The sequence below is a fragment of the Lutra lutra genome, chromosome 13, assembly GCF_902655055.1.
Source record: "Lutra lutra chromosome 13, mLutLut1.2, whole genome shotgun sequence".
Classification (NCBI taxonomy): domain Eukaryota; kingdom Metazoa; phylum Chordata; class Mammalia; order Carnivora; family Mustelidae; genus Lutra; species Lutra lutra.
Window position 1 is genome coordinate 57,571,445 of NC_062290.1, and position 22,335 is coordinate 57,593,779.

At 49.5% G+C, this 22,335-nt stretch overlaps 1 protein-coding gene across 1 annotated transcript; it reads right to left on the reverse strand.

The window, feature by feature from the left end:
- Nucleotides 1-227: 227 nt before the first annotated feature.
- On the reverse strand, nucleotides 228-13,338 carry NOL6 (nucleolar protein 6). Its single transcript, XM_047700157.1, has 26 exons — nucleotides 13,043-13,338; nucleotides 11,839-12,045; nucleotides 11,638-11,754; nucleotides 9,600-9,779; nucleotides 8,634-8,802; nucleotides 8,278-8,412; nucleotides 8,030-8,193; nucleotides 7,823-7,943; nucleotides 7,543-7,601; nucleotides 7,358-7,459; nucleotides 7,034-7,149; nucleotides 6,694-6,871; nucleotides 6,174-6,296; nucleotides 5,860-6,008; nucleotides 5,629-5,704; nucleotides 5,235-5,375; nucleotides 4,975-5,092; nucleotides 4,743-4,897; nucleotides 4,476-4,639; nucleotides 3,988-4,140; nucleotides 3,656-3,753; nucleotides 2,775-2,899; nucleotides 2,560-2,649; nucleotides 1,947-2,141; nucleotides 1,727-1,828; nucleotides 228-1,505 (listed from the first exon to the last, which is right to left on the reverse strand). The coding sequence occupies exons 1-26, from the start codon at nucleotides 13,094-13,096 to the stop codon at nucleotides 1,356-1,358; spliced, it is 3,441 nt and encodes a 1,146-aa protein (XP_047556113.1). The 5' UTR covers nucleotides 13,097-13,338; the 3' UTR covers nucleotides 228-1,355.
- Between the last annotated feature and the right edge of the window lie 8,997 nt (nucleotides 13,339-22,335).

Genomic DNA, 22,335 nt, shown 5'->3' on the forward strand with positions numbered 1-22,335 from the left:
GCTCCCATCAGCCCTTCTGTACACATCTGTATCCTTCTTGAGCACAGCGCTGTCCTCGGTGCCACAAAGGCACCAAGAAATCCACGTGTCACGTGTCCCCAAAGAGGTGTAGAAGACAAGGTTAAAACCATGTGAAGAAGGCAGAAGAGCCAAGAACATGGGGAAAGTGATTATTATTATTTTTTTAAAGATTTTATTTATTTGACAGAGACACAGCAAGAGAGGGAAGCAGAAGAGGGAAAAGCAGGCTTCCTGCTGAGCAGGGAGCCCAACATAGGACTCGATCCCAGGACCCTGAGATCCTGACCTAAGCCAAAGGCAGATACCTAACGACTGAGCCACCCAGGTACCCCAAAAGTAAGTAATTTAATTTAAAATCCAAGTTTAAGACAACAGAAGGGTGCATGCCACTGAATGTGACCACCAAGTAAGCTGAACAGACAAAAACTGCTCCAATGTTTCAGAGAAGAGAAAGAGCACCTCAGGCTGGGGGCATGGGAAGGGTTGGAGGAAGCACTATTTGAGCTGAGTCTGTAAAACATCCAGGATTAGGGGAGATGGAGAAGGGAGAGGCTGCCGGAAGAGGGGTGTGTACCGGGCTGAAAGGAGGAAGCAACCCCTCTACACCCCCGATATGGAGAGCTCCTGGAGAGCAGGATCAGGGTCTTGCTCTCCTCTGCACGCCTGCTGCAGGGACGAGGTGGGGGCAGTTTGTGACATGAACGGGCAGAGGCACAGAGCCAGAGGGACTGAGACACAGGTGCTCTCTGCAGCTTTCCTGGACTAGAGGACCAGCTGTCCCCCTCGCCCCTTCACCCAGCCAGCCCCTTCTGCCCTCTGTCCCGTTTCCATATTCCACCCTGGAAAGCAGCAGCACCCCTCTCAATGTGGGAATTCTGGGACCCTCAGCAAGTATCTCACCTCCTCTGGGCCCTATTTAAAGTTCAGACCCTACACTGAAGGGCATACTATAAGGTCTAGACACATATCCTGGCAATAGGAAGGAGACAGAGCCTCAGCCCTGGACACATGTCCTCCTCTCCAAGCTTCTGGAAACATCCTAGGAAGACAGGCCAGGGCTGACAGGTAGATGGATCTTTTGGGTTCATTTAGCTCCCTCTCTGAGCTGGCTCACCCTCCTCTTCTGGGAGTTCAGACAGGCCCAGGGAACTCTCTGCCCCAGTGCTGAGGCATCAGACAGAAAACTGGGGCAGGACTTCTTTGGGAGAATATCTCAGTGTGTTCAGACTGGCAGGTACTCCACGAAGGATCCATATGTGGCAAGGGTGGAGGTCATGCCATTCCAGAGGTTTGAAGTCCAGCTGTCACCTACAGCTTGCTCCTAGGGCTGGAGATCACACAGTCCACCTTTCACTTCGAGCCTCCACGGCCTGCACCAGGCCTTCACCGAGGATGGCCCAGTCCTCCAGGATCGCTTCCACATTGGGCACCATCACCAGCTCCCCACCTTGAGACGTCACCATGCGCCCCTTCACATTGGAGGCCTAGGGGAAGCAGAGAAATGTAGACTGAGTGTCCCAAAGGTACACCAGGGACGACATGCGGGTGGTGGAGGGGAACAGCAATAGTGGAGACAGACATGCAAGACACGTGCTCCACACCTGACCCACAGTCACTCAGAGAGCACGCCACATACAGACAGGCGTGCCCACATGGAACTGTAAGCACACACTCACAAACACATGGTTATCACCAGCCAGCACACCTTGAAGGGCTGGGGCTGGAAGCTGCTGGGCTTCCAGAGAACACCAATCACCTCTCCACCATGCTGGTCATAGAAGAAAAGGGCCAGGTCCCCAAAGGCCTCCTAGGAAAGGGCAGGACACAGATAAGACTCAGGTGTTGGACACCTGAGAATCACCTCCATGGCCCCAGGTTCACTTGGAAGTCCCCTCCCCAGGTTTAGTCAGTCCCTTAGGGCCTACCCTGAGCTGTGCCAGATAGAGCTGAGGAGGATCATAGCCCAACACAGGCATCAGGGAAGTTGGCCCTGGCTCACTGAGCAGGCCACGGCAGAAGGAGGCAGCTGGCGAGTCCACAGCTTGGCGGTGCCGGGGGATATGGCGGGGAGACAGGCGGATCAGCACATCATACAAATCCAAGGGCGGCCGGAACACCGTCTGAGGAAGGGTAGGACAGGGTCAGCAGTGCCCACTGGGAGTTGAGAGGTGGACCACAAAGCCTCCTACATGCCCACCTCGGTTTCCTCCTTCTCTTTTGTCTGTCACCCACCCCGCCCCAATTAGGGACCCAAATGCTCATCTAAAGGTGGGAACACCAAGCCCCAGCTGGGGTCAGCTTTACCCTCTCAGGAGGAGCAAAGGCTAGAGGCATGCAGCCTGGAGAGAGCCAGGACCCTGGTTGTCCTGCAGGCTCCAGCACTGTCAGGCACCGTGGGCAGCTCTGATGCCTTCTGTGGATTCAGTCTCACCAAACAAGGAGACAGAGCATCAAGTGAGGGCCCCCACACCTCCAAACTTCCAATGTTCAAAGGCAGACTCCCCAGAACCCCAGAGCCACTCTTGGTCAGGGGCTTACCCTGATGTCTCCAGGCCCCTGGGGATCCATTAGCTGCTTCTCTAGGACAGGCAAGGCCTCAGCAGCCAGGACCACAAGCTGCTGTAGAATCTAGAGGGGATACACATACAGCAAACAGATCAGACCTAACCATGGGTCTCTCTGAGGTCAGACTGGGCCTACTTTTTCCTTAGGGGAAGAAAAACACAAATTTGGAAGTAGGGATGGGATTGCACCTGGGGCGTGGGTCCATCTTGTGTCCATACAGAGTTTTTACGATCCTGGGGTGTAACGATGACCATAACCGGGAGTTGTGTCCGAGTTGCCAGGAAGCCACTGCGGATCTCCCCCTGCTCCTCCACTGTGAACAAGAGGGGGTCCTGGGTCAGCCTGCTCCTTTCCCGACGTGTTCTACTGCCCCAGGTCTTCTGCTAGCCCATTGCAGGGATTTTCTGATGGCCCTCCCCCAACAGACAAAGCAATGAAAAGGACACCATGTCTGCCCCTGCTGGGTGGGGCGCTACACTCCCAAGCTCAGCCCAGAGGCAGAATTTTCCACTGCCTGGCACCCCAGTCTAGTTTCCGGGCTTGCACAGGCTGAGGCCTGCCCCTGACCCCTTCCCACCCTATGCTCCCACACACCTGGGGAATTAGGAAGCTGACACCCTCCTCTCTGCTGGGACCAGAGCTCCTCATGTTACAACTGGAAATCATCACCCCCACTCCCCAAGAGGTCTGGGCATCTAATATGGGCCCTTTCCTGCTCCACACAAGACTTCTGACTCAGCATTCAGTGTCCCCTTCTACTCCCTTCTTCCCTTCACAGCCCCCACCAGGTAGCCTGCTTACCACCCTTAGCCCATTCTGTTTCTGATCATCATGTGAGCAAACCATAGCTCTCCAGCCTCAGAACTCCCTAAAGACTTGGGACTAGGCCTCTTCTTCCTAGTAATTCCCCCACGCCAAGGCCACTGGGGTCAAGCACAAATATCCGGGAAAGGTTGGGCATACACACATAAAGGCACCTCACAGACTGACAGGGAGAACCTCATGTGCCCTCTCTGCAATCCATAAACTGTCTTTCCTGCGGTAGTCTGACCCCAGTCCTATCACTTACCAGTGAGCTCGTTGTTGAGGTTGACAATAAGAGGGTTGTTCTTCCAATCAAAGGTTGACACCAAGAAAAGGAACCGAAGGAAGCCGACTTGCAGGGAGCTGAGAAAAAAGAGTGAGCAAAGAGTTTGGGCCCAACCACACATCCCAGGGCTCACCCAGTGGTCTAGACAACCTAGACCCCTTGACAGGGATTAGGGGGTGGGGGGTGTCTCAGAACCCCTTCTGTCACCTGTTTCAGCTACCCTCTCCCATTTGGACTGAAGGTATAGCCTAAGGGATGAAAGCTGGCCCCAAGGGGAACTTTCTGTCTAAGGTAAAGATGAAGAGAATCACCTGGGAGGGGTGAAGGGCTCAGGATGCAGGAAAAGAGCAGCAACCACCAGGTCCAGGCTCTCGTCCGTGAACCCCGCACCCAGAAGCTGGGCACGTACCCACCGCTTGGCCAGCCGCGCCACACCTGAGAAGGCTGGGTGTTGCTGCTGGAGCCTGCGGATGGGGAAGAGTAGTGGCAATGAGCCTCAGGCCATCAGGGCCCAAGAACAGTACTTCATCTCCACCACCATTCTCCACTCAACCTTTCCCAGAAGTCTCCCTCTGTGCTAACACATTCTATACAGAATCTCACATACCCCTATTTAATGCCAACAGGTTGGTCCTATAAAATTCCCATTTCACACATGAGAAATAAGGCTGGAGCAGGGGGCCTGCCCTGCCCAAAAAGGACATAGCCAGTGAAGTGGCAGGGCGAGGGTTCTAGAATTTGCCTGACTCCATAACTCCTATCTCTATTATAACATCTGGCCTCTCAGACAGGGCCATACCCATGCAAGGCGCTGGTGAGCAGGGGCAAGTGCCTCGTCTCCCTCTCGAGGTGGAGAGAGACAGGTGTGTCCCTCAAGGAGATCAACCCCTCAGGGCTCCGCATTTCCCTCAGGATCTGGGGCTCCCGCTGATAGGCCACACGAACCCGGAACACGAACCCATCCTGGCGAAAGAGGAGATGGGGTGAGAGATCCAGGTCAGGCTGGAGCACCCTCACATCCCATCTCCTCCCTCCCTGGGGCCTCCTGACCCTGCACCAGCCTAACCTTGAGGACGTCTGTGTGCGTGGCCGTGGCACGACACTGCAGCCCGTGCTGTTGTGTCAGCAGCTCTGCCAGGCGCAGCTGGAAGGCAGCTCGGACCCACCGTATGGCCTCAGCGTCCTGTGGCCACTGACCACTGCCCTCCAGGTGACATACCACTAGAAGAAAAGTAAGTGGTCTCGAGACTGTGGGCTGGAGTGGGAGTTTCCTCTCATCCCTCCCAAGGGCTCCTCACCGGTCATGGGCTCCACGTAGGCTGGACAGGGCTTGTCAGGCCGGGGTAACAGTGAGGCCCGCTCTCGAAGCTGCTCATGGAAGGAGTAGGCTGGCCGGACTGGGGTAGGTGGAAACACCTATGGAAGAAGTAGGGCTGAGGAAGGGGCCTGAGACAGGGAGAGAGTGAACATGGGAATTGGAAGGGACAATACTGGGTGGGTGGGGCAGAGGCGAGAGGGTCACCAAGCAGAAAGGGCTCCCTGTCCCCTTGCACCTCACCTCAGTATACCGAAGCACTGGGTGAGCTCCCTGCACAGCAGACACAGTCAGCGGGAGACCTTCCAGCCCCCACAGAAGGCGACTGAGGTCATCATAGCAACGCACAGCTGCTGCCAGGGCCTCCTCACCTGTGCTGGAGGTCTAAGAAGGAGAACACAGTCAGGAGACCAGGACCCTAGGAACCCATCCCCCCTCCCCCACTCCACCCCCACCACCTGGGATTTTACCACAGCTAAGGCTGCCGTAGAGCCAGCATCCCCTCTGCTGGACACTATGAGAAGTGCAGTCTGGCTGAGGTATAGCAAGTGCCCTCCACCTGCTACCGAATTCCACCGCACAGGCTGCTCAGCAACCACCCCCCACCTTGACCCCAGCCCTGACACACAACCCTTACCTCTTTTGGGTTTTGGATCAATGCGTCCAGAAGGCCCCCCACATAGTGGACACAGGTATCTGGGATGTTGGCATGGCTGGGAAAGGGGCATAGCACAGACTCAGTGTGGGCATTGAGGCTACTGGAATAAGCGACTGGACTTTAGCTGCTCAGCCCAAAGCCTGGGCCAGACCCTCCTAAAAGGCTCCCCAATCCATGGCTGCTTCCCAGCATCCAGATGCTAAGACTCACAGTGCCAAGAGGTGGGTGACCACTTGGTGGGGAATAAGGCGCTTCTGGGCCATAGAGCCTGCTTCCCAGACCACAGCTTCCCGAATGGCTCCATCCTGGAAACGCCGAAGCTCTGAGCGAGATCCCCAGAACTGGCGGAAGTCAGAAGCCTGAGGAAAGGCAATGGGTGGTAGGAGAAATCAACAAAGATGGACTCTGTCAGAAACCCCTGAAAGGCTGCAATCTAAGCGGATGAGGGTAATCCACACTTCTGCCAGCGCACAGCTTGGATTCCCAAGACAGGCCCAAATCATCCCCAGACCACGGCTCCTCACCTCTGGCTGGTTGGCCTCTGGACCCAGCTCAAGGACACTGGTCAGCCCCTCAGGCCGGAGGAGCAATCCCAGGGTCAGGGTCCCAGAGTCTCTGTGCTTCGGTGGATCTTGGCTGAGGTCCCACTGAAGGGTGTAAAAAGGCTGAGCTCAACTCAAGAATGCCCCAGCTTGATTGGAAACCCAGATATAAAGATCTAGGGGCACCTGGGTGGCTCAGCTGGTCAAGTGTCTGCCTTCAGCTTGGGTCATGATCCCAGGATCCTGGGATCAAACCTCACATCGGGCTCCCCACTCAGTGAGGAGCCTGCTTCTCCCTCTGCCTCTGACCCTCCCCCTGCTTATGCACACTCTCTCTGTGTAATGGATAAAAAAAAGAAAGAAAAAAAGAAAGAAAGAAGAAATAAAGAAAGGTAGGTAGGTAGGTAGATCTAGCTAGAGGAATGGTGTCTTTTGTATCCCATGGGACTCTGGATCTAGTCCCCCTTAGGCCCACAAACTCCCCACCACCACAGCACCTCACCTCTGACACTGGGGGCCGAGAATGGGCCAGCAGGTGCAGACGGGACCCCAGACCTTGCTCCAGGAGCGTGGTCAGGGAGCCCAAAGCAGCAGAAACATAGTCCCCACCAAGATCCTGCAGCTCTGGCCACAGCTTTAGCCGGTGACATGCTGCCTGTAGGCGACTCAATGGATGGATACTAGAGGGGCATAGAGGGACAAAGAGACAGAATGAGGTGCTGCTGACCTCAAAGACCACCCCCCTCAAAACAAGGAAGATCTAAAGATCTAAAGATCTGCCCCATCACTGCAGCCCCAGGGGAAAAGGCCCCACTGACAGAGCCTGCCACCCCTAAACTTACTGCAAGACATGGTCAAAAGCCCGGATCATGGGTTTGGGAGTCATCAACAGAAGCTGGAATCCGTCATCAGCTCTACTGTCCAGCAATGCCATAGACAGCCGTGCCTCATGCTGTACCTGGGGCCACAGGATAAACAGGTAACTCACATGTGAAACTATCACCACTCTACCCCTCTCTTCATTGACCTGAGGGCTCAGACCAAGAGACATGCCTGACCTAAGCTCTTTGGAGAGGAGTTTCTGGGGCTCTGGGACTGGCAGAAGGGGCAGAATCTGGACCGGGACATGAGGGGTACCCAGGAGAGGGAGACGACTCGATTCGTACCTGGTGGTAAGTAGAGGCAGTAACATCAGCACAGAGATTGAGAAAGCCTGAGGAGTCCAGGAAGACAACAGAGAAGGCCTGGTGGAAGTCAGCCAGGGCCGGCTTGGAGGCACAGAGAGAAATCAGTTAGGGTTGGGGCCTTACCATCAAGCCTCCTTGTCCAGACCCAACCCTGCCCCACTCACCAAGGAGGGATCTGAGCTGAGACATAGGCTGATCCCGTTGACTGTCAAATCTGTGGTGGCTGAAGTGAGCCAGAGAAGATGGGTGTATCAGACGGTATCTTCTTCCCAGGGGACCCAGCCCTAATGACACTGTGCCTCCGGTCAGGTGACTACAACTGCCTGCCTCCAGAATTCAGTTTGTTCAACTGTTTGATGGCAACAAACTGAATGATCCCTGGTAGGATGAGAGGATTCACAGGAAGAGTGGAATCCTTGGCCTTTCGGGGTCTAGCCACCTTACCCAGAAACTGCAAGACGTTCCTCAGGACCTGGTAGCCACTCATAGTGGTGTGGATCTTGCATGTGGACACAAGGAAGGCAACCAGCATGGAGACAAGGAACCCACTGAACCCTCCCAGGCCCTGAAAATGAGATGGAGAGAGCGGCCCAAGCTTAGGGTCAGCCCGCCACCAAGTGAGGCATGGAAGCTGTGCCACTCCCAACTCACCTTGTCCAGTTCCCGCTGCCGCAGCCAGACCTTCAGAAGTGCTACACCATCCTTCAGCCCCAAGGCTGAGCCCAGCACAGTGGACAGCAGCTGCATATGGGACTCAAGGGTCATGTCCTGCAGGACCCATGTGTTATAGTGGGGGGTGGGAGGCTCCGGGCTACCTGTGGGAGAGGGGAAGCCTCGGGAGGAGAAATCCCCACAACATCCTTCCCTTCAGCTCTATCTTGATACCACTGCCTGCTTACCATCCCCTGGGGGACTCTGCCCTCGGTACCAGGCAGAGCGCACATTGTTCTTAGACGGCAACAGGCGGCAGGGGCGGAAGAAGTCAGGTGGAGGGCACGGATGCAGACGTACGGTGACCAGGCGCTCATCCTTCCCTGGGGGAGACAGGGAGTGCTGAGATCCTGCCAGGGGGTGCCCTGTACCACCCTCCTCCTAAGTGAGGGCCCACGCCCTCCCACCTTAGAATCTGAGGTCCTTATACCTTCCCCTTCAAACCTGAGGCCCAAACCACTCACCTTGGATTTGAGGTCCCCACACCTCCCCCACTGGATTTGTCACCCCAGACTGTGCCTTCGGCCCAGTGTGTGCCTCTCACCAGGAGGCCGAAGCAGCAATGAGGGTTTCAGGTGGCAGCCGTTGGTGTAGGAGAAGCGAACACTGCCAAAGAGGGGGTCTTGGCCTAGATGGTGAGCCAAATGGGCCAGGTAGAAAGCGCGCTTGCGGAAGTAGCGCTGATTCAACCCATCCTTGTCCTGTAGGATCTCCTGGGGAGGGTCACAAGAAGGGAGAGATGACCAGGCACTTAACTGCTAGTTGTGAGAGAGCTGGGGGGCCAGGATGAAGACAAGGTGAGTCACAGTTAGAAACCTCAGGGATATTTGGGGCACCTGGGTGGCTTGGAGGGTTAAGCCTCTGCCTTCAAGCTCAGGTCATGGTCTCAGGGTCCTGGGATTGAGCCCCACATCAGGCTCTCTGCTCAGCGGGGAGCATGCTTCCCCTTCTCTCTCTGTCTGCCTCTCTGTCTACTTGTGGTCTCTCTCTCTCTGTGCCAAATAGATAAACAAAATCTTAAAAAAAAAAAGAAAGAAAGAAAGAAAGAAAGAAAGAAACCTTAGGGGTCTTTCCTGGCCAGAGTGTCCGAACCAGGGCTAACAACAATATACTTAGCTCTCAGACAAGGAAGGCAAAATTCCAAACAGCAGCAACTGATCCAAGGGCACATTTAAGCTGCCCTCAAGAAGACAGCAAAAGAACAAATTTTGTTTGTTGTTTTTTTAAGATTTTATTTATTTGAGAGAGTGAGAGCACGAACAGGAGTGAGAGGGAGAAGCAGGCTCCTCACTGAGCTGGGAGCCCAATGTGGGGCTCAATCCCAGAACCCTGGGATCATGACTGAGCCGAAGGTAGACACTTAACTAACTGAGCCACCCAGGGACTTCTGCCCTTTTTCCAGTTCAGATTTCAACCTCCTGGCAAGTGGCAAATGGGAAAGAAAGAGGGACCCAGGAATTTGCAGGTGGTCAAGGAACAGGTCCCTCATCACCCAAATACTGGACCTCACCCTGGGCATGGTCACTGCCATGTCCACATTGATGTCCGGCCGGATGCAGGTACCCAAAAGGTAGCTGCCCACAACAGTGACCTGGGCTGGAGGCAGGAAGCGGAAACAGCCCTTCACGGTATAGGGCACTTGGTGGACGGGTACTCGAACCCCAGCTGGGAGCCAGGTCTGGTCAGTCAGCTGTGGGGACAGAGACAGTGATACATATTAATTTGATTGCCTTTCTGACATGTCCCCCTTGACGTCTAGTAGACATCTGAAATTAAACACTTCAACATATTTGAAAACTCTTAGTCTTTCTGTAAACATGTCCTCCTCATTAAGGCAACTTCACAGTAGTTGTTCAAGCCCAAAACATTTAAATCACCTTCACTCATCTCCATTAAGAACACCCATTCCACTTTCAAGAGCATCTAGACACCGACCACTTCTCTACTTCTCCATCCTAGTCTGAGATACTACCACTTTCTTGGGGATCATCACATAATAGGTTTCTAACTAGTCTCCCTGATTTTACCTCTATCTCCTGCCATTCTACTTTTTTTTTTTTAAGATTTTATTTGCCAGGGGCACCTGGGTGGCTCAGTGGGTTAAAGCCTCTGCCTTTGGCTCAGGTCATATCCCTGGGTCCTGGGATCGAGCCCAGGACCGCATCGGGCTCTCTGCTCAGCAGGGAGCCTGCTTCCCTTCCTCTCTCTCTTTGCCTGCCGCTCTGCCTAGTTGTGATCTCTATCAAATAAATAAATAAAATCTTAAAAAAAAAAAGATTTTATTTGTCTGGGAAAGCACAAGCACAGGGAGCAGCAGAGGGAGAAGCAAGCTCCCTGATAAGCAAGAAGGCCGATGGGAGACTGGATCCCAGGACCTTGGGATCATGACGGGAGCCAAAGGCAGATACTTAACCAACTGAGCCACTCACGCGTTCCTCTATTCTACTAACACAACAGTCTGAGTGAACGTTTTTATTTTTTTTTAAGATTTTATTTATTCGGGGCGCCTGGGTGGCTCAGTGGGTTAAGCCGCTGCCTTCGGCTCGGGTCATGATCTCAGAGTCCTGGGATCGAGCCCCGCATCGGGCTCTCTGCTCAGCAGGGAGCCTGCTTCCTCCTCTCTCTCTGCCTGCCTCTCTGCCTGCTTGTGATCTCTCTGTCAAGTAAATAAATAAAATCTTTAAAAAAAAAAAAAAGATTTTATTTATTCATTTGAGAGAGAGAGAGTGAGAGAGAGCATGAGAGGGGAGAAGGTCAGAGGGAGAAGCAGACTCCCCACGGAGCTGGGAGCCTGATGTGGGACTCAATCCTGGGACTCTGGGATCACGACCTGAGCCAAAGGCAGTGGCTTAACCAACTGAGCTACTAAGGCGCCCTGAGAACGTTTTTATTTTTTATTTTTATTTTTATTTTTTTTTAAGATTTTATTTATTTGACATTTGAAATGCCTCCTTCCCCCATTGCCTTTCTGAACTCATCTCCTATTTTCTCCTCATTCAATCCAAGGAATATACCAGACTTACTCCTACATTTGAGCCTTTGTGTTGACTATTTCCCCTTACCGGCATGCTCTTCCTCCCTTAGGTATCTATATGGCTGACTCACTTCCTTCAAATCTTCACACTAATGTCACTTCAATGGGGCCTACCTGAACCACCCTATTTAAAGTTGCAGACCATTCCCATCCTCTGATATCCCCACAATTCCCTTACCTTGCCCTACTTTCTCCTTTGTCCATAGTGCTTACCACTTTCTAACATTACCACACGGTTTACCTGCCATGCTTATTATCTACTATCTCTAAGTCCAACACTAGAAAACAGACCACTTTGTTCACTAATGTATCCTAAGAATACAAGTACTGCAAGGAACTAGGTGTTTGCTGAACAAATGAACACATGGCTGACTGGACTTCCAGTTGAGCCTCCTGGCAGCGAAAATGAGCTCCCTAGCACCCCACCCCCTCTGGAGAAGAGGAGGCCCTGTTTCAGAGGCCCACACTGAGGACCTCTCCGGGGCTTTTCATTTCTTCACATTACCTGCCTTACCTCTGTCTTAGGAGTTGAGGGCACCCTCAGGACCCGCTGGTTGACCTCCCGTAGGAAAGTATCAATCCGCTCCTTCTTCTTCTCTGGTATCCTCACTTCCTTTAGTAGCTCCTCTACCTGAAAAAACAGACAGGGGAGAGTCCTTCAGCATCAGGGTCCTGGGCCCACTGTCTAACCAAAGCCCCAGCCACCCAATAGTACCTGTAAGCGAAGCAAGCTGGAATGGAAGAGACTCTCAGTCTCCCGAAGCCGATTCAGCTCCTCATTGGTGGGCTCCTTATACAGTTCTGCCCGGCTAAGCTTCACTGGCTGCAGGAGGCCCTCCACTGGAGGCCCCGCCAAGGTACGCTTCTTTGAGGACTCCTTCTTTCCCTCCTTGCCTGTGCTCTCTGGAGCTGGTTCCATCTCCTGTGGCCAATGAGGAGAGAAGCCACTGTGAGGTCACAGATGTCTAGCATCCACTGCCTGAAGTGCCACCATGATAGGATGTGGGCAGAATCTTCACAGGCTCCTGTTCACTCTTTTGAATGGGAGTCCAACTGTAAAACTCAGGATTATCATTACTTAGAAGAACATTACTGAGCCCTAGGCTGAAAACACCTTGAGTTGAGGGCTCCTCTATGTGACAGCACAAGCATGGAGCCCTGCCTGGAGTTGGTAGGGTTAGTAGTTGAATAAGCCTAAGCAATGCTTGAGCTCCTTGTATTTTCGGTACCATGCACCAGGGAGTTTCCTCTTCTGCTCAGTTAGTCCTGGGAATCTGCAAATGCCACCTCCACTCTTGCTCAGGCTCCACCCCTGCCAGAAAGCCTGACTATAGTCTACATCAGTATAAGTGGCCTCTGTAAAATAGACTCAGTAAGTCATCCAATCCTCAGTAATCCCAACAGAAAATACACACTTGAAAGGAGCCCCTGAGCTCAAGGTTCCACAGTTAGTATGCATATGCTGTAAGCAGGCTTCACAGCCTGGTCTGTAGGATCCCAAACCTTCTGCCCTACAGCCCTGGGCCCCGCCCCCACTCCACGGTCCCACACGGGTGAGAGCTCTACTGAAGGGTTCCAGAAGCACCACCTTGTGCCCTGTTACAGCGGCGAGCACAGAACCGGGCACAAGAGGTTAGATCTCACACAATGACGAGGAAGACCTGGTTAGGAAAATGACCTGGTTTGGTTTCTTCCAAGTGCACAGTTCTCGAAGGAGTAAGCTTAATAAGCTTTACTGCTTCTATCCAAATAACGCTAGGTTCCATCTCCCCTGACGGTCTCAGTGCCCCAGACTGGAAACGTGACGGAATAAGGCTCTTCCAGAAGCTACCGCCTTCGCGCCCCTCGCCGGCGAACTGCCAGTCTCTGCCACCTCTGGCACGTGGAAAGTCCTCTTTCCTCCCATACAGCTCACTCACCTCTGGCTCCCCAGCAGCTCCGCGATCCTGCCCTCCCGTGGGCGCCGGCCCCATAATTCTGGGTCCAGGTCTTGCTCCAGCACTTCGGATTCAAAGCCCACGTATTCTGTACAATTTCTTCCCACGTTGGCAGAAGTGCCCAAGCCCTCCGCAGAATTACAGAAGCCTGGCAACAGAACTGCCGAAGGTTTGCGGTAAACTCCCCGCACCGCGTGGGGACAAGCCTCGTGCCGCAGGACTCCGCCCAGTTCCAGAGCCATTGGGTGAGTGCCGGAAGAATCGCTGGCCATTGGCATCTGTCACTCCCCAGGACCGCCCATCATGGGGGAGGGGCCAAACTGGATTCTCCCATTTACGGTCTCTTTGCGACGCCAGACCGGAAGCCTTTCTGCAGTTTATCAGTCGCTCTCTTTTCTTCACTTCCGCAGGTTGCGTCGAAAGGCGAAGGGTGGAGCTAGTTTGGGCGCTGAGGGCTCTTTACACCAATGACTTCTGTTCTTTTTTTCGTGTACTACATCTTATCAAATAGCCAGTTTTGTCAGTTCTACCTTCAAAATATGTCTTAAATTTACTCATTTTTTTCTGTCCTTAGTGTCAAATTTAGTCCAAGTCACATCATCTTGTGATTATATTATAAATTATAATATGTATAATATAACATTAAAAATATAAATATAATATAATATAATATATATAATTTGTTATAATATAATAAGTTATATTAAAAATTATAATACGTTCTCTCCAGTTTATGATTAATTTTTCCAAATCTACCAAAATATTGTAATAATAATAGAGTGAGCTCCCATATATCCTTCACCTACCCATCATAACTTAGTGTTTGTCTTGGGCCCCTGACTCAGTTGGTTAAGCATCTGCCTTCTGCTCAAGTCTTGCTCTCAGGATACTGGGATCAATTCCCACTTGGGGCTCCCTGCTCAAGGGAAGTTGGCTTCTCCCTCTCCCTCTGCCCTTCCTCCTGCTTGTGCACTCTCTGTTGCGCGCTCGCTCTCTCTCAAATAAATAAAATCTTAAGTTAAAAGAAAAACTTTTGTCAAATTTGTCTTTATGTATTTACATACTATTTTGCAGAACCACTTGAGAATTAGTTGCACACATCCCTGAATACTTTGGCCTATATGTAATAAGAACAAGGACTAATCATAGTCCAGTTATAAAATTCAGGAAATTTAAGCTTGATTCAATACTATCCAAATTTTACTGATCATCCCAATAATGCCCTTTACATAGTAGCATTTTATTTCCTGATGCAATATCATGCATCAGTTTGGTTGTCATGTTTCCTTTCTCTGTCTTAATCTAAGAACATTTGCGAGCTCTCCCTTTTTTGGTCTTTCATGACAACACTTTTGAAGAGTATAGGACAGTTTCATTCAATAGCTTTTTCATACAGTACACATATATATGTATATATGTGTATATGTAATTACAAGTGATATACAATATACATACATAAAAATTACATATAACACATGCATATAGAATTATATCTATGCATATAATTATATAAGCATATGATTACATATACATACAATTACATATATACATATAGAAAATTACATAAGGGTATAGCTTGAATATTCATAAATGAAACATACCTATGTAACCAGCTCCCAGAAAAGAACATTTCCTGAACCTTTAGAATTTCCCCTTATTCTGCCACCTAGTCATTATGCCCCAACAGTAACTACTACCCTGACTTCTAATAGCATGGAATAATTTATTAATTTATGCAATAGCTTTTAAAGGAGTTTTTCACAAGAGTGGTCTTGTCCTCCTTCAGGCCCTTTCCATGTGGTTGCCAGAATGAGTGTTCCAAAACTATCACTCTATCATGTCACTCTCCTCTTAAAAATTCACCAGTGACCCCTCCAGGGCTCCTGGAAGGCGCAGTTACTTAAAAGTCTGACTCAATCTAAGCTTGGGTCTTGATCTCAGGGTCCTGAGTTCAATCCCCCTGTTGCAGGATTTTTCTCTCCATTGGTTCTTGATCATGCCACTTTGAAGAATGAAGAGATAAACGAATGAAGAGATAAAGAGAGAGTGATGGACACCAAAGTAAGGTTTATTGTGTGATAGCAAAGTGATAGTACAAAGCTCCCAAGGAAGGAGTGGACCCAAAGGGGTTACCACCAGAATGTCTAAGTTTAGGAGTATTTATGGGCTTGTTGGCAGGCTGTTTTAATCTGATTAACCCTCCCTGTGCCTGTTATCCAATCAGGTTTTTGTCCTGTGAGAAAGGGTGGAGGGCTCCTTGTGTGTAAAATCCTTTGAAGGGTGGTTTTCTTTGTCGGGGGGCCTTATCCCACCTGCCTGCCTTCCACCTATCCTTCATTACCAATGTTGGGCTCCATGCCCAGCATGGAGCCAGCTTAAAACAAAAAACAAAAAGCAAAACCTCAGCAGTGGCTCCCAAATGTACTTAGGATGAGATATGAGTTTATATAAAGTGCTTTACTGGCTATGACATCCCTTTTCTTTTTCGTTTTAAGATTATTTATTTATTTGACAGAGAGAGAGAGAACAGAGGGAGGGGCAGAAGGAGAGGGAGACAAGTTGACTCCCAGCTGAGCAGGGAGCCCAACTGGGGCTCAGGGCTTAATCCCAGGACCCCGAGATCACAACCTAAGCCAAAATCAAGAGTCAGACGCTCAACCGACTGAGCCATCCAGGCGCCCCATTCAACCTTTTTTTGATACTCCACCCCTTGTTCACTTAGCTTCAGCAAAATAAGCCTCTCAATTATAGCACATTCTTCCCATCTCGGAAACTTGAGCCAAGCTGTTTGCTCTGCTTGGAATGCTTTTTCTTGTCTTTTTCTCTTTTTCATCCTTCAGTTGTCAGGATAAGTATCACCTATTTAATTAGGCTTTCCCTGACCATCTAATCTGAAATATGTTTTCCCCTATCTTGTGATCCCATTATTTTCTTTTTTTTAATAGGTTTTGATTGTTTATCAATTGTCTCTTAGTCCTTGACTGTAAATTCATGAAAACAAGGACCAGTTTTACATAGCCAATGCTTAGCACACTGTAAATACTCAATAAATGTTTACTGAATGAATGAATGAATGAGTGAATGGATGTAGCCACTGTTAACCTTCCAATCTTCTCTCTTACCATCGAACTATTTGATTTTCCCTACTTATCTCGCTTTTTTGTTCTGGGCCTTTGAACTTGCTATCCTTTTTGCTTAATGTTTTGACCCCCCCCCAGCTTTATTGAGATATAATTGTTGGATAACCTTAAGTTTAAGGTATACAAGGTGATAATTTGTTACATGTATGTGTTACAAAATGATTACCATAGTAAGGTTAGTTTACACATTTAACGCGTCCTTCGTCTCACATAATTACCATTTGTTGTTGTTTTTACAGTAAGAACATTTAAGGTCTATTCTCTTAGCAACTTTCAAGTACGTAATACAGTATTGTTAACTACTGTCACCATGCTGTACATTAGATTCCCATAACTTATTCCTCTTATACCTGGAAGTTTGTATCCTGTAACCAACATCTCTTCATTTCTCCTACCCTTACTTCCTGACACCCACAACCTACTCTCTGTAAGTTTGGCTTTTTTAGATTCCACATATAATTGAGATCATACAGCATTTGTCTTTATCTGACTTTATTTCACTTAGCATAATGCTCTCAGTGTTCGTCAATACTGTCACGAAAGGCAGGATTTCCTTCTTTATGGTTAAAGAATGTTTTGATGGTTAAGGAAGGTTTCCTGGAGGAGATGGGTTTGTGCTAAGTCTTGAAGCATAATTTGGGTTTGAATTGACTGAATAGAAGAAGCAGCACTGTTGTAATCTGATCAAGCACTGAGGAAGATCAGATAGCTAAGTCAACCACTCATTCCACACTGGTTGCCATTTAAGAAATGGCAAGCACTGTGTTCAGTCTCAAGGATAAAGAGATAAATAAGACATGATGATCACAAGTCAAAAACCTGGAATTATGATCTTGCCCTCACATTTTATAGGCTGGTCTTTCTATTCCTTTTTTTTTTTTTTTTTTTTTTGGATCTAGTTTTGACCTTTATTCAAGAGACCAGATGGGTTGCTCCAGGATCTGGTTGCCAGCCCTGAGGCCAAGCAAAGGTGGAAACCCACATCTGGTCCTGCTTTGCCCTGAGCTGCAGCCTTAGCCCCAGGATCCTGTTTGCCACCATCTCAGGTGCAGGCAGAGAGAGCCTGGGAGAACTGGAAGTTGCTATTGATTCATTTAAAAAAAGAAAAATACAAAACCAACCAAACAAACAAAGAAACAAACTCACTTTATTGATTTGGAACTTTTTCTTAAACAAACAAAGAAAAATCACTAGGACTCCCTGTCCTCCCGCCACAGCTGTATATAATCCACCATCTGGGGCAGAGGGTGGGCATATGAAGGCCGTTGACCCCTGTATTCATTTAAATGTAACCTCAAAGAGGCTTATTCTGCCTTTCTCCTGCCTCCACTTAAAATTTATATTTACCCCTGGTGCACCTGGCTGCTCAGTTGGTAGAACTGGCAACTCTTGATCTCAGGGGTTGTGAATTTGAGGTGACGTTGGGAGTAGAGATTACTTAAAAATAAAATCTTAAGGGGCACCTATGTGTCTCAGTTGGTTAAGCATCTGACTCTTGATTCTGGCTCAGGTCATCATCTCAGGGTTGTGAGATCAAGCCCTGCAATGCTTTCAGTGCTGGGAGTAGAGCCTGCTAAAGATTCTCTCTCTCCCTCTGCCCCACCCCCCTAAAATAAATAAAATAATTTTTTTTTAACTGCATTCACCCCCCCACCCAAAAAAGAATAGTAAAAAGTAAAATTGCATTCACTCCAAAATTTTCAGTTTTAGGCCCTACTTTAATCACCTTCATTAGTACTCACCCAAACTGGCAATGATATTATTTATCTAGTAATTACTTGTTTTTGTGTGATTCAGTCTCAGCCACTAGAATGTAAGCTCCATGAGAGCATGACTAAATCATTTCCATCTCATTCACTACTGTATCCTTGGCATTTAGCATAGGGCCTGTCACATAGCAGGCTCTCAATAAATATTTGTCAAATAAATGAATGGCTCTTTCTTAAGAGCTCCTCAGAGTCCAGGAGAAAGATGTAAACAAATAATTGCAATATAGCATTGGCAGTGATATGATATGTACAGATTGTTATGGGCATGTTAGATTAGGAATATTATAATACTTTGGTTAAAAGCAGACATGCTTAAGTGGGATGGCCAAGGTTCAACTCCAGGTTCTAACATTTATGCACTGGGTGACCTTGGTAACGTTCTTAACTTTTCTAAACGCTTTTTTTTTTTTTTTAAGATTTTATTTATTTATTTGAGAAAGAGAGAGTGAGAGAGGGAATACAAGCAGACGGAGTGGGAAAGGGAGAAGCAGAGCAGGGAGTCCAATGTGGGGCTCCATCCCAGGACCCTGGGATCATGACCTGAGCTGAAGGCAGACACTTAACCGACTGAGCCACCTAAGCTCCCCTCTAAAAGTTATTATACTCAGGAATGGGGAGCCTGGGTGGCTCAGTGGGTTGGGCCTCTTCCTTCGGCTCGGGTCATGATCTCAGGATCCTGGGATAGAGCCCCACGTCAGGCTCTCTGTTCAGTGGGGAGCCTGCTTCCCCCTCTCTCTCTGCCCGCCTCTCTGCCTGCTTGTGATCTCTCTCTGTCAAATAAATAAATGAAATCTTAAAGAAAAGAGTTATTATACTCAGGAAAACAGATGTTCTGGTATGGATGTCATGGATTTTTTGACAATTAAACAGGATACTGCTTGTAAAGAGCATGTTACATACTGATGCACAGTATGTGCTAGCTATTTTTTTCTAGCTATTATTATTAAAGAAAGATTGTAGCTCCTTAAGAGCACTATTTGACTTACATGTGTTAACATACACAGTATGAAAAAAAAAAAAAAAAGCTGGTCCCCTAAAACGTGTCACTCTATAAGGTCAGAATTAACCTCTCTAAAACAAATACCCCTACCTCTCATTTATCTTCCAAGATTTCCGTATCTTTTCTCTTTGTTAGAAAGAATCAATTCTTCAGAAGAGCCCTGGTTGAGGAGTGTCTGGGTGGCTTAGCCAGTTAAATGTCTGTCTTTAGCTCAGGTGGTAATCTCAGGGTTCTGGGACTGGCCCCATGATGGGCTTCCCTGGTCAGAGGGGTGAGTGCTTCTCCCTCTCTTTCTGCCCCTCCCCCTGCTGTGTGTTGTGCGCTCCTCTCTCTCTCTGTCTCAAATAAATAAATAAAATCTTAAAAAAAAAAAAAAGAGCCCTGGTTGAAGGGCATCAGTTGATGCCCTACAGACGGGGGAAAGTGTCCTGTTTTCTTTACCACCAGAGGGCACCAATCAGTCAAGTCATTTTACCTGTCAAAACACTATAGGAAAGCTCTAGGAAGCTGTTTCTGCCATCCATTCGTCTGACAAATATATTTTGAGTACCTACAACATGCCAAACACTGTAGTAGCTTGTATATAAAAAAGAACCTTGTACAAACAAGACCTGTCATCCTTATGGAATTTATAATCTTGAGCACCTACTATGCATCTGAAAGATCCTATTAGACATGGGTGTGGAGGGTGGGGTTCAATTTGTTGTTGTTGTTACTGATTGTTTTCCTGCTCTTGCTGTAAGCTCACGAGAACAATTACTTAGTGTCTACTTTGTTTCAAACAATGTGCTGGTTGCTGTAATTCCAGGCATGAATAAGACACACTTGCAACCTACTAATATACAATGTCTTACCTGCTAGGATAAAAAGGCATGAGACAAATTCTAGACTTCCTCTGACCTGAGAATGGAGAACCTTAGTACACACTTCATTATCACATTAGGTTATGAGCCTTCAACAGATACATCTTTATTAGCCCTCTACCTTGGGGCCATGATCATTGCAGATGTTAACTAGGAATTTGTGAGTTTATTTGAACTCAGGGAGCAGCTTTTGGTCTGGCTGTCAGGTGTATGTTACAGTGGGTTAGACTAGGGATCTACCATCTTCTGGGTCAGGGTGGGACTGTGATGAGTTTATGAGGGTGAAATGCTTTGAAGATGAACTTTCTGCCTATTTGTCCACTCACATCCTTGTTATTAAAGGTGTCAACATCATCTCCCACGTTTCCAGGTCAGCAATCTTTTTGTCCCTAAATTGAATGGTAGAGGAAGGGAAGTAAGAATGGTTGAGGGCTGGTAGCCAGAATACAGCTATGTCTTCAATTTTTTTTTCTTTCTTTGAAGCTCCTATTTATGGATCATTTACCCTGTGCTAGTCATTGTGTCAAATGCTGTATATAGATGATCTCATTTAATATTTATAATAGTTTAAGTTAGGTGTAATTAACCCTTTATTACAGAAGCTGATGAATAAGGAATGGATAATGTAAATGGTGGGGCTAGGGTTGGAACTTAGGATCTTTTTGATCTTCAAATTCTAAATGTGTGGAATTATCACAGTATCCTGACTTTTCTTTTTTTTTTTTTTTTTAAGATTTTATTTATTTATTTGACAGAGAGAAATCACAAGTAGGCAGAGAGGCAGGCAGAGAGAGAGGAGGAAGCAGGCTCCCTGCTGAGCAGAAAGCCCGATGTGGGGCTCGAACCCAGGACCTGGGATCATGACCTGAGCCGAAGGCAGCGGCTTAACCCACTGAGCCACCCAGGCGCCCCTATCCTGACTTTTCTAAGGAAAAATTTCAGTGGTTATCACAGGACATGCCTTCCCAAGAGAACAGGCTACTCTAAATCATGAGGATTTAAGACTGTCTCCGCATCTCACTTCAGTTATGATTATCTTAAAAGTCCCTCAGTTCCACGTCAGACCTTCCAGTTGAAAGATCTATAGGGGTCAAAGTTCAACCACAGAGCGCCTGCATGTGTGTGTGTGTGTGTGTATACATTTTTTTTTTTCGTTAAAGATTTTATTTTTAAGTAATCTCTACACACAAGGTGGGGCTTGAATTTGCTATCTCAAGATCAAGGGTCTCAAGCTCCGGGACTGAGCCAGTCAGGTGCTCCCATAGTACTTCATTTTACAAATAACAGGGTTGCCTAGAGCACTTGCCCCAAATCACAGGGAAGGTCTAGGAACCCAGGTTTAGTCTGCGTTACTACTTCTCTCTTTATTTCTCACCACTTCCTCTTTGTAGTTAAGAAGAGAAGTAGAAGCTGGCCTATCTGCCTTCCCCATTTCTCGGATGGGAATCTGCTCCCCCACCCCACCCCTCCACACCCCGGTGGGTGACACACTGCTCTCCAAAGAACACACGGGCTTGAGGGCCCTGCATAAGATATGTCGGGACACTTGTTCCCACCGATAAGATTCATAAACTCAGCATATTCGTGTCAAGCACCTACTGAGTGCAGGTACGGCCGACTTTGTGTCACGGAGAGAGGCCTGAAGAGGACCAGGGTTCCACGGAGGATGGCTGTGGAAGCCTGTGGATACCTACGCATAGGGAGTGGAAGGGAAGGCGCTGACAGCTCTAGGACCAGTGGTCCCTTCCTGGGAGCTCCCTAGAAACCGCGGCGTCCAGCCGCACACCGTCATTTTGGGGCCAAGGGCATCCCCTGTAGCTACGCTCGCTGGGCACAGCAGCTTGGCCCTTTAAGGGCGGGGGACACACGTCGGCGTCACAAAGCGCCGCCACCGCGCCGGGTGGCAGAAAGGAGGCGGGGAAATGAGCGGAGGAGGGCGGGGGAGGACGAGGAGGGCGGGGGAGGGAGGGGCGTGCGCACGCGCGTCTGGCCGCCCGCCTCCGAGAGCCGCCCTCCCTCCCGGCGCGCGCCCCTCCTCCCTCTCTCCCTCCCTCCCTCCCTCCTTCTTCTTGGCTCCGTCGCTCCCGCGGCGCGAGGCGCTCTCGCTCTTCTCCTCCTCCTCCTCCTCCGTCGTCGCCCCTCCCCCCGCGCAGCCGCTGCCGCCGCCGCCGCCGAGAGACCCCCGCGCGCCGCGCTCTCCCAGCCCTCCGGCCCCGCGCGCCCTTCGGCCCCGGCAGCCCCTGAGGAGAACGAGAGGGCGAGCGAGCGCGGCGCTCCCGGGCCGGCTCGGCCCCCTCCCCTCACCATCGCCGGCCCTTCGCCGCCCTCCTCCGCTTCCACCCCCTCTCCCCCCCCCCCCCGTCAAGTTGAGGCCCCCTCCGGGGGGGGGAGGCCCGGGACCGGGAGCGAATTCCCCTAACTCCCTCGGCCCCTCCCCCCACTTGGCCGGAGTGTGAGGAAAAGGGCCCGGCCCGGCCCGCGTCGTGTGTGAGGAGGACCCGGG

Coding starts and splice junctions, on each gene's coding strand:
- NOL6 (XM_047700157.1), bottom strand. CDS start 13,096: ATGGGGCCGGCGCCCACGGGAGGGCAGGATCGCGGAGCTGCTGGGGAG. Junction 7,602..7,822: donor GAACGTCTTGCAGTTTCTGG/GTAAGGTGGCTA, acceptor GGCTCACTTCAG/CCACCACAGATTTGACAGTC. Junction 1,829..1,946: donor TCTATCTGGCACAGCTCAGG/GTAGGCCCTAAG, acceptor GCCCTTTCCTAG/GAGGCCTTTGGGGACCTGGC.